The 12,539-nt window shown below is 47.3% G+C and overlaps 2 protein-coding genes across 2 annotated transcripts; one reads left to right on the top strand and one right to left on the bottom strand.

Moving 5' to 3' along the window:
- On the bottom strand, window positions 1,016-2,750 carry LOC8068601 (metalloendoproteinase 2-MMP). Its single transcript, XM_002452528.2, has one exon. The coding sequence runs from the start codon at window positions 2,268-2,270 to the stop codon at window positions 1,164-1,166; it is 1,107 nt and encodes a 368-aa protein (XP_002452573.1). The 5' UTR covers window positions 2,271-2,750; the 3' UTR covers window positions 1,016-1,163.
- Window positions 5,387-7,216, top strand: LOC8068600 (protein JINGUBANG). Its single transcript, XM_002454263.2, has one exon. The coding sequence runs from the start codon at window positions 5,767-5,769 to the stop codon at window positions 7,075-7,077; it is 1,311 nt and encodes a 436-aa protein (XP_002454308.1). The 5' UTR covers window positions 5,387-5,766; the 3' UTR covers window positions 7,078-7,216.

The raw sequence follows: 12,539 nt of genomic DNA, 5'->3' as shown, positions 1-12,539 counted from the left end.
AAGTACCATTATTTTTGTTTCTCTTTCCTTGTTGCCTCGGTCTTCGTGAATCCATTGGGTTGGACTATGTTTTGTTTCCCGTGAAATGAATGGAGGTAGGAAACTTTCATTTGTTTCACTGTTGAAGTTTCCTCCATTCCAAACACATTTTTAAAAACCTTTCCAAAAGAATGGATTTCTGTGAATTTCCCATGAAATTTCTTTGATCCAAACAGGGCCTAGAAAATATCTACAATTATATTTTAAAATTTTTTTATAAAAATAAATTCAATAGATTTATTAAACGATACTAATTATGTACCTTAATTAATATTTTCTTATGTATATTTGATTAAAGTCAAATATATTTTACTTATCCGAAAGCGAAAACAACAGATATACTTTTAGCGACCTAGTCGGTGTGAACCAAGCATCGTCAAAAGCAACGCGTTAGTGGTTCCACTTCCACGGCAAATTACGTCGGAGCTTACGTGGAGATCATGGACAATGATGATTTTTGCTCCGTGAATAAATTATCTATACGGCGGGTTCCTCTCTCGTCAGTGCTTATAACTACTCCATAGCGTGTTTGTGAATTGCTATAGAAGACATTGACTCTAAGGCTTTGTTTAGATTCAAAACATTTTTTGTATTTTGACATTGTACCACTTTCGTTTTTATTTGACAAATATTGTCCAATCATAAATAGATTTAAAAAATTCATCTCGTGTTTTATAGGCAAACTGTGTAATTAATTTTTATTTTCATCTATATTTAATATTTTATACATGTGCCATAAATTTTGATGTAATAGAGAATTTTGAAAAAAAAAATAGTTTTTGGGTGAATTAAAAAGGCCTAATTAATCCGTCATGGACGAAATGGGATACGGATGATCTGACGGAGGATAGAAGCTTCGGACGACTCTTGGACCAAAACAGCGCAGGCGCCGCCGCCGCCGCCATACGAATTCCGGCTGTACCCGGAAAGAATGCCGCTTCACTCCACGTGTCCACAACTTGTAGTATCCTTCTTGTGAACTAAAGTACCGTATTATTCTGTATTTCTGTACTAGTAATCGCAGTATGTACACACGAATCTATCCAAGAATCAACTAATCGAGCAAGAAATCGATGTAACGAAGGACGTGGCAAAAATGACAAGCACTAGAGGTCTACTACGGGCTACGGCACTATGACTAGGAGCAGTCCAACTGCCGCAACTACTCCGACGAAGACTCCATCCGGTCGGAATCCCGCGCCGGCGCTACTGTCCATCTCGCGGCTGCTCGTCGCCGGCGACGTCGGCGTGAAGTTGGGGTTGCTCCCGTACAGGCTCTGTATCCCCTGGACGTCGTCGGCCTCCAGCTCCACCTTCCTCGTCCCCGTCCTGATCGTCGGGTACATGATGGCGTCGGGCACCGAGGAGTGGCCGAGCCCCAGGAGGTGTCCGATCTCGTGCACCGCCACGGACTCCAGGTCCACCGCCCCGGACGTCGACGAAAGCGACACGTCGCTGCCGGCCACCCACGCCTCCGCGGCGTCGAGGTGGAACCGGCCGTCCGTGGGCGAGAAGGCGTGCGCGAGCGTGCCCAGCGGCCCGTCGAACGGCTCGCCGTCGCCGTGCGACCCGGCGTAGAAGCCGATGGTGATGTCGGCGTCGGACTCCGACGCGGTCTCCTCGAACCGCAGGTTGGTGGCGGCGGCCCACCGGGCGAAGGCGCGCGCGAAGACGTCGCTCAGCGTGGACCGGTCGATGGACGTCTCACTCGTGGCGGTGATGGCGTACTTGAGGTCCCGCCGGAACGGCGGCCACGTCGGCTCGCCGGCGAAGTAGGCGTACAGGTGCCTGCCGTGGGCGTCGTCCGCCGAGGAGCTGGAGCTCTTGGCCATGGTGGACGTGCCGTTGATGACGTCGGCCACGCCGCAGCGAGGGGAGACCATCTGCGAGACGGTGGACGCGTCCAGCGCGCCGGTGGCGTTGAGCCCGAAGTTGCGCTGGTACGTGGCGATGGCGGACTCCAGGTCCTGATCGAACGCGTCGCTGAACGGGGACGACGGCGGCGGCGGCGGGAGGTAGCCGAAGTGGCTGAGGTAGTCCTTGAGCCCCGCCAGGCCCTGCCGCTCCTCCCCCATGTGACAGCCAGAGAGGTTCTGGAACGCCGCCCACGGGTTCGGGAACGGTGGCGCCCCAGGCGGCAAGCCGGACGGGAAGGCCGACGCCGGCAACGCGACCGCGACGGCCAACGCCATGACCACCACGACAGCGGCAGCTTGCGATACACCCATCATCAGAAACCAGAGGGAGTTTGCCGGGCCGGCCGCGCAGAGAGAGAACACGCCAGCAAACCGAGCTCGCTGTCACGTAAGCTTTAAGGCTCGGTACCCGATAAGTCACGGGCAGCGTGGTCAGGTACGCGGAGCCGGGTCCGGGTGGCTCCGTTCGAGTCGGGACGTCGCAGCGATGTGCGTGTGGTTTGGTGAGAGTTGCCTTTGGTCAAGAACTCAAGGGCGGCGAGCGAGAGAGGATGTGGCCATTGTGTCTGTTGCCAGTTGCTGTCGTACCACGGCTGTGATCGGCGTGAAGTGACGCGTTCAGAATTGAAAAAAACTGCGTTTTGCTTTTGAACTTTGCTCACCGTCACCGGCCAGAGAAGCTTCCGCTTGATTGGTTTCCGGTGAGCTGCTCGATTGGTTCAAGAACGGAGAAGAGTCGTGGGCTGCCAGGCCCGGCTCCGGCTAACATTTCGTTTTAAGCGTAACCAAAAGCGAAAGGAACAAGAGTATGTAAAGAGAACCACACGCCTCTGAATTCTGAAAGTCTCTGAATCGACAACTTTGTCAATCAGAATCATACATACACCTATCGTTAATTTTGTACTTACCACTTGACAGTTGACAGGGAAGACAATTGAAGAAAGATATGCATGTGAGAAAGCAGAGGTCTTCTGGTGGTACAAGGGCATCCGACTGTGAACCCTATGGAGTATGGAGTGTGGACGCATAAGAAAAAATAACTTTTCCGTACTTCATTTGTGCACAAACGACATTTCCTGAATTCCCAATGTCTGCGACATTTCCTGAATTCCCAATGTCTGCGATGCGACTTTTCAATTCAACGCCAGTGGTGGACAGAACAGAGAAGGGTCGTAGGCCGCTCAAGAAGTCAATCCCGGTGTCCGCGTAACTTCTACTAGTATGAAGGACGTCATTACTTACAACTGCAGCCAAAAGCGAAAGGAACAAGAGGCGAGAGAATATACGTCTGCGAGTTCTGACGCTCTGAATCAGCAACTTGGTATTCAGACAATAATCTAATTGTCTTCTAGTTAACTAGGAAAAGAATGTTGAACAAAAGCAATTCTTCAACACCCCAAAAGAAATGCAGTTACAACGAGCACCGCCTGATTCAGCTTGAGCCCTGTCTGTGGTCGCATGAGAAAAGAATAACTCTTCTGTACTTTCTTGTGTGCAAAGGACATTTCTTGAATCCCGATGTCTGCGACTTTTCAACGCGAGCTGCACATATCCTGTTGTAACGGTTAGCTAAATGATCAAGCAACTGACTCGTGTCTGTTTCAGACTCTCAGCTTTGAGCAGTTGGAGAATATCTGGCCGTCGTTCGTCAGACCTCACCAGTTGGGGAATATCAGGAGGAGTTTAGAGTTCAGACTTTCGGGTCTGTTTACATTGCAGCAACAAAGCACGAATCGCCAATTTGGAACGGCGTCGCATACAGTCTTCGGGCCCAACATTTATTGGACCTTATGGGCTTATATCATATTGGGCCTTCTTTGTTAAGGCCTGGTTTCTTTGCTGGGCCTAAAGGACATGGCACTAGGCCGACACCGTGACAACAGCTTTGCAGGTGGATCTGTCAATTAGAGCAGACTAGCTCAAGAAAAAAAAAAGAAAGAAAAAAAAGCAGATGACTGTTCTTGAGCAGCGCGCGCACCCGCGAAATGGCGATTAGAATATGTCACTCTCTAGCCTCATACAAATGCTAACGACAAGCCTATTGACCCAGCAAGTGGTCTGACTTTATGGGCTAGAATCTCACAGCTCCACTACAATGAAAAAAGCCATCTCCAGTCGACAACACGCTTCGATTTGCTTTGCGGCCATCGCCTGAAACTCAATGAATTTTCACGAGCATAAGACAGACATGAGAAACCAAAGTTTTTGCTTGGCTTACATTACATGTGGAGAAAATCTAGCTTTGCTGTCGTAAGCATCATCTAGAAGCTGCAGGGAAACAGGGTACTTATCACCTTATCAGCTTGAGCCCGACCCACACAATAATGCACAGGGGCTTCCAATTCGAGTCGGCATATAGGTATTCCAAGGGCCCGCCGTCCTACTCTACCTTGTCTGGAAGTAGATGTGATCACAGTTACAACAACAAAGCTGGCTTGTCCTGTACTCGTGCTAAACTATCTGCTTGTCTCGTCATGCTCCCAAGCTGATTTGGTTTCCGACGACGATCCACTGAACACCGGCCGGGCGCGAGTCCACCACTCGCGTTGCTGTTGATGCGATCGGCATATATATCCTTTGATTAATTATACCGTCCTTCACGAAGAATATAATTAATTAATTAATGGCCCTGCATACCACCATGTGTTTCCAATGTCTGAATTTGTTATCATCGCTTGTGATCACAGCAAACACTGTACATCTTCTCTGACAAATCCCTGTCGGTTTCACTGATGAGAGCAGATAGCGCAACGGAAGAATGTGTGTACGACGAGCATCGCAGGGACATCGGAGACAACAACTTGGAACAGTTCCCGCGATGGAGTTTGTGAGACAGTGTGGGACAGTATTGTCCTGTGATTCGTTTTTTTTTTTTAAATGTCATGTGATTCATTCCATGATGCCTACTGGCTACTGGCTGTGGTTCCAGTTGGGTGCAGTGTACAGGTGCATATCGCAATCGCGAAAGCCACGTTGGTACTACGCTGTTTCTTTACCATATTTCAGGTTTTCATATTTTTCAGTTGTGCAAGACAGCAAGAGAAGAATGACAGTCCTCCTATATTGATCTTCGTCTAAGGTTCCTTTTTGGAGCTAATGTGCTATATGCATACCCCCATGCCGGAATAGATCGACGGCAACAAGATGGAGGAGCCATGGGGGCCATGCTATCATATCATTACAGGATCACCTTTGTGTAGAAGAGAATGCATGTTGCTTGGAAGTAGGCAGAAAGGGAATCTGCTAGGGCTCCGGAAATGGTATGTAGGGGCAGCGCAACACAAATGCTGGTGGTAGGTAACATCGATTATCCTTATCCATGGATCCCCGCACGCAGCACTTGGGAGTTTTCGACATTATTCTCTCTTTGACGACAACGCCGTCTGTCAACGCGTGGAAAAGAACACAAACCGCTTTAGAATTTTACCTGAACGAACAGAACTATCCACGGAAGGAACAAGGAAGCTTATGATTTTACTTTTTGACCGGAGGTAGCTAAATTCTCGTTATCTGATACAGACACTTTACCAATGCGAGATTTTGCTGTCACGATCTGGATCACTCTCGTCTGTCCTATCTCCCTTTAAGCGCGGCAAGCTGGTGTGCCATTTGGATTTGGTTGCTGTGCTGCCGCCGATAGATGGGGCCGTCGGGCCATGTTCTTCTTCAGGTCCAACCGTCCAAGTTGCAGGTGTGCGAATAAAGGAAATCTTATGCAGCTTTCTGGATCAGAGCCACTACGATACTGCGCATACAATACAATGAAACAAAGCCGCTGCCTTTTTGGCTCATTAGATTCTTCATCAGTTCCATGAATTCCGCCAGTGAGCAAGAGCTGAGCCAAATCCGGCAGCACGAGCCTGCAGAAGCTATGCTCTCTCAGGCCGTGTCGCTCTCGTCGCAACCAAGCCTTCCTTCCCTGCCATCGTTAGGTCCCCGCGACCTAAACGTCAGCCCTTGCCACCACCGGTGCGTCGCCACCCTCAGAGACCACGCCTCCTACGTCTCGGCCCTCGCCTTCGACGGCCACTCGCTGTACAGCGCCTCGTCGGACGGCCGCATCAGGGTGTGCCCATTGGGCGACGCGAGCGGGAGGCAGGAACAGCAACGGGACGACGACGACGGTTGCAGGGCTACGGTGGTCGTTGCGGCGTGCGACAGCTCCGTGAAGTGTCTTCTCGCCACGGGCAGCAACGGTCTCCTCCTCAGCTCCCACCAAGACGGCAAGATCATGGCGTGGCGGACCGGAAGCAGGAAGGATGGGACCCCGCGCCTCGTTCTGCGCGCCGTCCTGCCGACCTGCGTGGACCGGCTGCTGACGTTCCTGCTCCCGTGGAGCTACGTGCAGGTCCGGCGGCACCGGTGGCGCACCTGGGTGCACCACGTGGACGCGGTCACCGCGCTCGCGGTGTCCCCGGACGGCGCGCTCCTGTACTCGGCGTCATGGGACCGGAGCGTCAAGGTGTGGCGGCTACCGGGGTTCCGATGCGTGGAGTCCATCGCGGCCGCGCACGACGACGCCATCAACGCGCTGGAGGTGTCGCCCGACGGGCACGTGTACACCGGCTCCGCCGACAAGAAGATCAAGGCGTGGAGGCGCCACCCGGAGCGGAGGAACAAGCACGTGCTCGTGCAGACGATGGAGCGCCACAGGTCGGCGGTGAACGCGCTCGCTCTAGGAGCCGACGGGAAGGTGCTCTACTCCGGCGCGTGCGACCGGTCGGTGGTGGTGTGGGAGCGGGCCGACGGCGGCGCCGGGCGCATGGAGGCCACTGGCACGCTCAGAGGACACGCCAAGGCGATCCTGTGCCTGGCGGCGGCCGGGGACGTGGTGTGCAGCGGCTCCGCGGACAGGACGGTGAGGGTGTGGAGGAGGGGAGCGGAGAATAATACGGGGTACACTCGCCTGGCCGTCCTGGAAGGCCACGGCGCGCCTGTGAAGAGCCTAGCTTTGGTGTACGGACGTGACCGCGGCTTGTTCAGCGGTTGGGGCGATCCAGAAGAGGGATCGTCCGGTGGTGGTGGTGGCGCCGGCGCCGGCGGCCATTGTGCTATTGTTTGCAGTGGCGCGTTGGACGGCGAGGTGAAGATTTGGAGCGTATTGTTTCCGGTTCTCTTGTAGACAGTATACTGCTGCATGAGCATGAATCATGATGCTGAATGCCTGCGTTTTTGGACATTTAGATTAGCGTTATGGGATTTGCTACCCTTGTTCTTTGGGAAAAAAAAAGACATCTATTTTAAAACATTGAGTTCCATAAGCATATTGGTTCAACCAAAAAGCTTAACTGAGAGTGCAAGTTGAATAATAATACAATTATACTTAGTTTCAACACAAAAATATATGTTATATACTCCCTTTATTAAAAAATGTAATCCTAAGTGTTGCAGTATAAGTGAATTTCCCATGTGGCCACATCTCTCGATCAACTTAAGCTTTTAAGTTGAACTATCGGCGCATGCAACTCAATATGATGTCAATGCTAAGGTCTTGAGACCAAACTGTGGTAGGCACAATTAAATAAAATAATTATTGCCTGCTCCTAATCTATATGTGAGTCATAGGGAGCTTCCACGTGAGAGGACTGCTGCAGTATAAGTGAATTTCACATCACTCTCTGAACAAAAGATTTCTAGCCAGTTTTACTAAGGCCAGTCTCAATGGACAGTGTCACTGTACAGTTTTATATACCAACACGTCATCAAGATTGAAATGAAACCATCTATAAAATAACCCCAGCAATGAAGCTATTTCACTTTGTTGTTTCCAAGGCTAAGCAAAACATTTTATTGCTGCAAAATGATTGGATCACATGCAAGATGGTGAAACGATTTAGCCCTCAGTGGGGATTTCATCTCGTTTCACCGCGTGGGAAACAACGCTCGTGGTGGTGAAACTACTTCCTTCTCTCTCTTCATTTCATACAAAAAGTACAATTTTGCTGACATGACACTCTAATAAATGTGCATGACATCTTGGTGAAACCTCCATTAAGACTGGTCTAAGAATAAGATTAGTAGTACATGACAAATTAGGGACTAGAATCATATTTGATTCATCATCCCATATGTGACTAAAACTCACAATAAATTAGAGATGAGAGTCGCAGTTGATTTATTGTCCCCCTATGCAACCCAAAAACTCACAACCATAATAAATTACACATTAGAGTCTTAATTGTTTTATTGTTCGATTCATGATCCAAGTTTAAGGGCATGTACAACGGGTCTCTTGAGTCCGTCTCCACGATGTAAATTTCGCAGAAAACACCCCGCTGATGCTAGAGGACGGGGTCGGCGTCCTCTCGTGAGGCGACGGGGAAGTCGCGTGGCCCGAGGCCGAGACGCCGCCTCCAGCACCGTTGTATAGGATGCGGGCGTCCCCAAACCAAGAGCACGGATCCGGTGCACGCGCACGCTCTGCTGGTGTCTGCTCACATCGTAGGCCGCCGCAGAGCCCTGCATCGCACAACCGGCCCCCAGGAGGTGCTCTGCCTGGCCAGATCAAGGCGGCCGAGGAGGAGCAGGGCTGCGACGCCGCGGTCCTCGTCAAGCCTCAGCGCATCCTTGCGTTAATCGGCGTCTACACCTGTCTAGTTTCTTGCGTCCACGCCAGGCAGCACACAACAAATCAGTCCTATCTCCGCTCCCAGGGAAGGCCCCGGCTGCATGATGGCACCACTCTCATCCATCGTGCCTTGCGGCGGAGAAGAGGAACTGCTGCTTCATAAGCAAACCCACAGCCACTGCTTGCAACCTTTTGGGTCTGATGACTGTCTGATGAAAGGTTCACTCCAGTATCTCTTCGATCTCAATCGAAAACATCACTTCTGACTATTTGTTATTGGTCAATACCTTAAGAGGTTGTAAGATTCGATGGATATGATTGTGTGCGATCTACAATTTTTAGGTGAAGTCTTAGAAGAGCTGCAATTTTTAAGTGAAGTTTTAGAAGAGCTTGGACAGGATGAAGTCATTGCAGTATGTGTAAACTTGCAGTATGTCCTGAAATGCTTCAGGAAACTATGTATGTGCTGTTTTTTCAGAAAATTGGATGGCATGCAGTTTCTGAATGTAACGATTTTTTTCATGAAAACAAGACGGTACCCAGAAAACAAATAACCTGTTTATGCATGTTTGTTTATTCGAGTAAATATGGCGGCAGCAGGTTCAGTTGATATTCATGCATTCTTGAGTTATTTTTCAACAGACGGCAACACAATAGTGTACAAATTTGATATTCATCATTGATCTTGGCAAGATGCAAAGTATTAAAGTGCTTATAGACGACCTCTAGTATCTCGGTTGTATGACCTGTCTTTTTCATTGTCTATAAGTTAGATTTCAGTATCTTAGAGACGACCTCTCGTCTGTGGGTTGTACATGCCCTAAGACCCATGCTAAGACAAGTTATAATAACACCACTAAATGCAGAATATAGTCTGATTTGAAAACATATTTGAATAACTTACATTATATTTCTCAACTAAACTAATAATATTTATCAAGTACCATAAATGCTAGTGTTTTTTCTTATACGTGTAGTTCTTTAAATTCGTAGAAAATGAGAATTGTATTTTTTTTGGACGGGTAGAGCTCTAGTTTTAAGCAAGTTTATTAGAAAGTACACCAATATATACAAATCGAAATAGCTTCATTAAATCTACCATGAAACGCACTCTAGTAATGCATTTTTTTGATATTGTATATGTTAATATATTTTTCTATAAAACGATATTACTTGAAAACTGGTTGTTGGTCACAAATAAGCCTAGCGATAGTGTCGGCGCCTTACACGAGTGATGCAGCCATGAAAGCTTGATGGCTTACATGCGCAATGCTTGAATGGTACGTAAATATCAACTTTCATGGTAAATATCTACTTGCAAGAAGCATGGTCAGCAAATGGTAAATATTATCATGGATCGTGCTTGATGTGCATTTCGGACTCATGCAATCACCAGCCGAAGCCTGGCCCAACTCTTCTACTCTGGCAACACGTTCCTGCCTTTCCTGGGCCTAATCCGGCTGGCTGGCCTCCAACGGAGCACACTGTATGCTACCAACGCCGCAGGAAGGACCCGTATCGAACGGTCTCTCCTGGCCCATGATTTTCTTTCCCAGCGGGCTGCTGCTTGTGGAAAAATACAGATCTGGCTGCAGTCTTGACAACCCCTACCTTGCCAATTGCATGCTACAGCGGTGGGGCTGCCGGAGCTCCTCTTTAGTTTCTCCTACAAATTTTTATTACTAATACATTTTAAAAAGGAGCTGAAGGTGTCTCAAGGTAGAAGAAGCCTCCCTCTAAGGGCCTGTTTGGTACAGCTCACAACAGCTTCATGAGCTGTTGTGAGCTGTTTTTTTGCCAAACACTTATTTTCAAAACAGCTTCATGGGTGAAGCTGTTTTTCCCTCCTCTCATAAAAACATAAGTTGGATGAAAAAAAAGTAGCTTATTGCAGCTTCTTTCTCATTTCTCTCTCTCAACTATGCATGAAGTAGTTAGTGAAGCTATTTTGCCAAACACTTTTTCCAAAACAGGTTAGCTTCATCTAGAAAGTTACTAATGAAGCTATTTTCTAAAAAAACAGCTTTACTAGTGAAGTTGAGCTGTGCCAAACAAGCCCTAAATATTTTTCTAGATTCCTCTCATGATACAGATGGTCCAGCTATATCACTACACTGCAATCTCTGCATGCATGTGAGCTCATTTCAGTCCCAATCTGGAGACAAATGGAGATTCACTTAATGCTGACAGTGCGGCCCTGGGAAGAACACTCTTTGCATATCAGGACATTGCAAGCTTTGGCATATCATTTTTTTCACATCAAATGCCACTCATACCTGGATGCTTTTGCTTGATGTACTTGCGCGTTTAAATGCAGAGGCATTCTGTTCTGGCGACTTTGCGTTGTGCTCTTCCGCAGAGATAGCAGATATGCATTTTCGTCCAGGATATAAATATTTTTTTTTAAAAAAATATCACCAATGAAGATTTTACCATCTCAAAGACCCACCTGTCATTGTCCATCCCCATGTGCATGCATATCCCGTGGCCTACAGAGTAGCCTGAAATCCTATGGAGCTGAATTCGTCTCTTGCTGCCATTGCCAGCCACCACTGCGCTGTGCAAGCTCACTGGAGTGTTTTGTTTTATCCCATTTGCCTGCATGGGACTGGGAGATGCAATCTGCCCAGCGGTGGGCCACACTGATGGTCAATCATTCACGATAGATTGTGGACAATTAGACAGGCAAGCAGTGGGCCCTTGCATCCTCTATGCAGCTAAGCAATACCTGCTGTGTGATTAACTGATTATCAGATTTCTCTGTGCCGCACTATGGTTACAAAATATCGTCCTGAACTTATCTGAGGGTGCACATCCATTACTGGAGTGTACCTGTAGGCTGCTAGGAAAGTTGAACGCCGACTTGTCCTTCTCTGGGAGTTTAACTGTTAGACGCCCTTTTGTTAGTCATCTTCGCTGTTATGTTGAACATGGTGTCACAGTCACTGAAAGAAGTACAGCGCCCTGTCCAAACCCCGTTGCTTTAGACATTTGAGTATGAGCAGACATTCACCCTTTGACCCCGTTCCTTCCACCGAAAGGACAAGTAAAAACAGTTTTGTTTCGGAAGGGAAGAGAGAGGCATAGTGAACTAACGGTGTGTTTGGTTTAATAAACGAGGCGATCTATCATCTTCTCATTTCTTGTTTTTTATTTGGTTTGTGAAACACCTCATTTCTCTTAAACTCATAATTAGTATATATAAAGAGAAATGAGTTGATTTCATTAAAATTCATAGGATGAAAAGTCACGATGCATCACCTCACGAAACATAGGGTGACTCCCAAACTAAGCGCACCGTAAATGTAGCTTAATCTTGGACTCGAGTCCTTTACTCATCACAATAGTGATGTTCATATTTTTTGAAATTATTTTAGGATTGGTGACATTATTATTTTTAGCTGAAGATGAAGTGTCAAATGCTGAAAAAAATCAAGGTTTACGGCTTTACTCCCAAGCCGTCGATTTCGCTCGAATGGCAGCTAGAATTGATGCATGGCGTGTGAACTACTGCCAAGCCACCAACTTTTTTTTTTGGTTGTCCAACTCACCAACTAAACATGCCTCACCCTCTTGAAAAGTGCTCAATGGGTGTAAGATATGTGCACATATACATGAGTGTGTTTGAACTTTGTACATGGTGCTATGAAGTATTTGAAGCTCATTCCACTAATCCCGACAAAAAAAAGAGTCGAAGTATTAAGAATGTATTTGGTAAAGATCTAGATTTTTATAAAAACATTTTGTTTTTAGATTCTTTTATAAGAAATGTTTCGGATGATGATTCAGAACCACTTTATAAAAATATTTGACTAGTAAACTAGATTATGATCCTTGAGAAAATATATTTTCTTAAAAAATCATACAAATAAAAATATATTTAAAAATCATTTTATGGGCAAAGAACAACTTAAATATAACCTATTTTAACATGTTACACTAAAAAAAATTAAGATATAATTGTTAGCACGAATGTAGATAGAGAAACAGAAATGATTCACCTGCGGAATCAATCT

Source organism: Sorghum bicolor, chromosome 4 (assembly GCF_000003195.3).
Source record: "Sorghum bicolor cultivar BTx623 chromosome 4, Sorghum_bicolor_NCBIv3, whole genome shotgun sequence".
In the NCBI taxonomy this organism is placed as follows: domain Eukaryota; kingdom Viridiplantae; phylum Streptophyta; class Magnoliopsida; order Poales; family Poaceae; genus Sorghum; species Sorghum bicolor.
Note: the sequence above shows the minus strand (reverse complement) of the source record. Positions and strands in the feature narration are given on the sequence as shown.

Coding starts and splice junctions, on each gene's coding strand:
- LOC8068601 (XM_002452528.2), bottom strand. CDS start 2,270: ATGATGGGTGTATCGCAAGCTGCCGCTGTCGTGGTGGTCATGGCGTTG.
- LOC8068600 (XM_002454263.2), top strand. CDS start 5,767: ATGAATTCCGCCAGTGAGCAAGAGCTGAGCCAAATCCGGCAGCACGAG.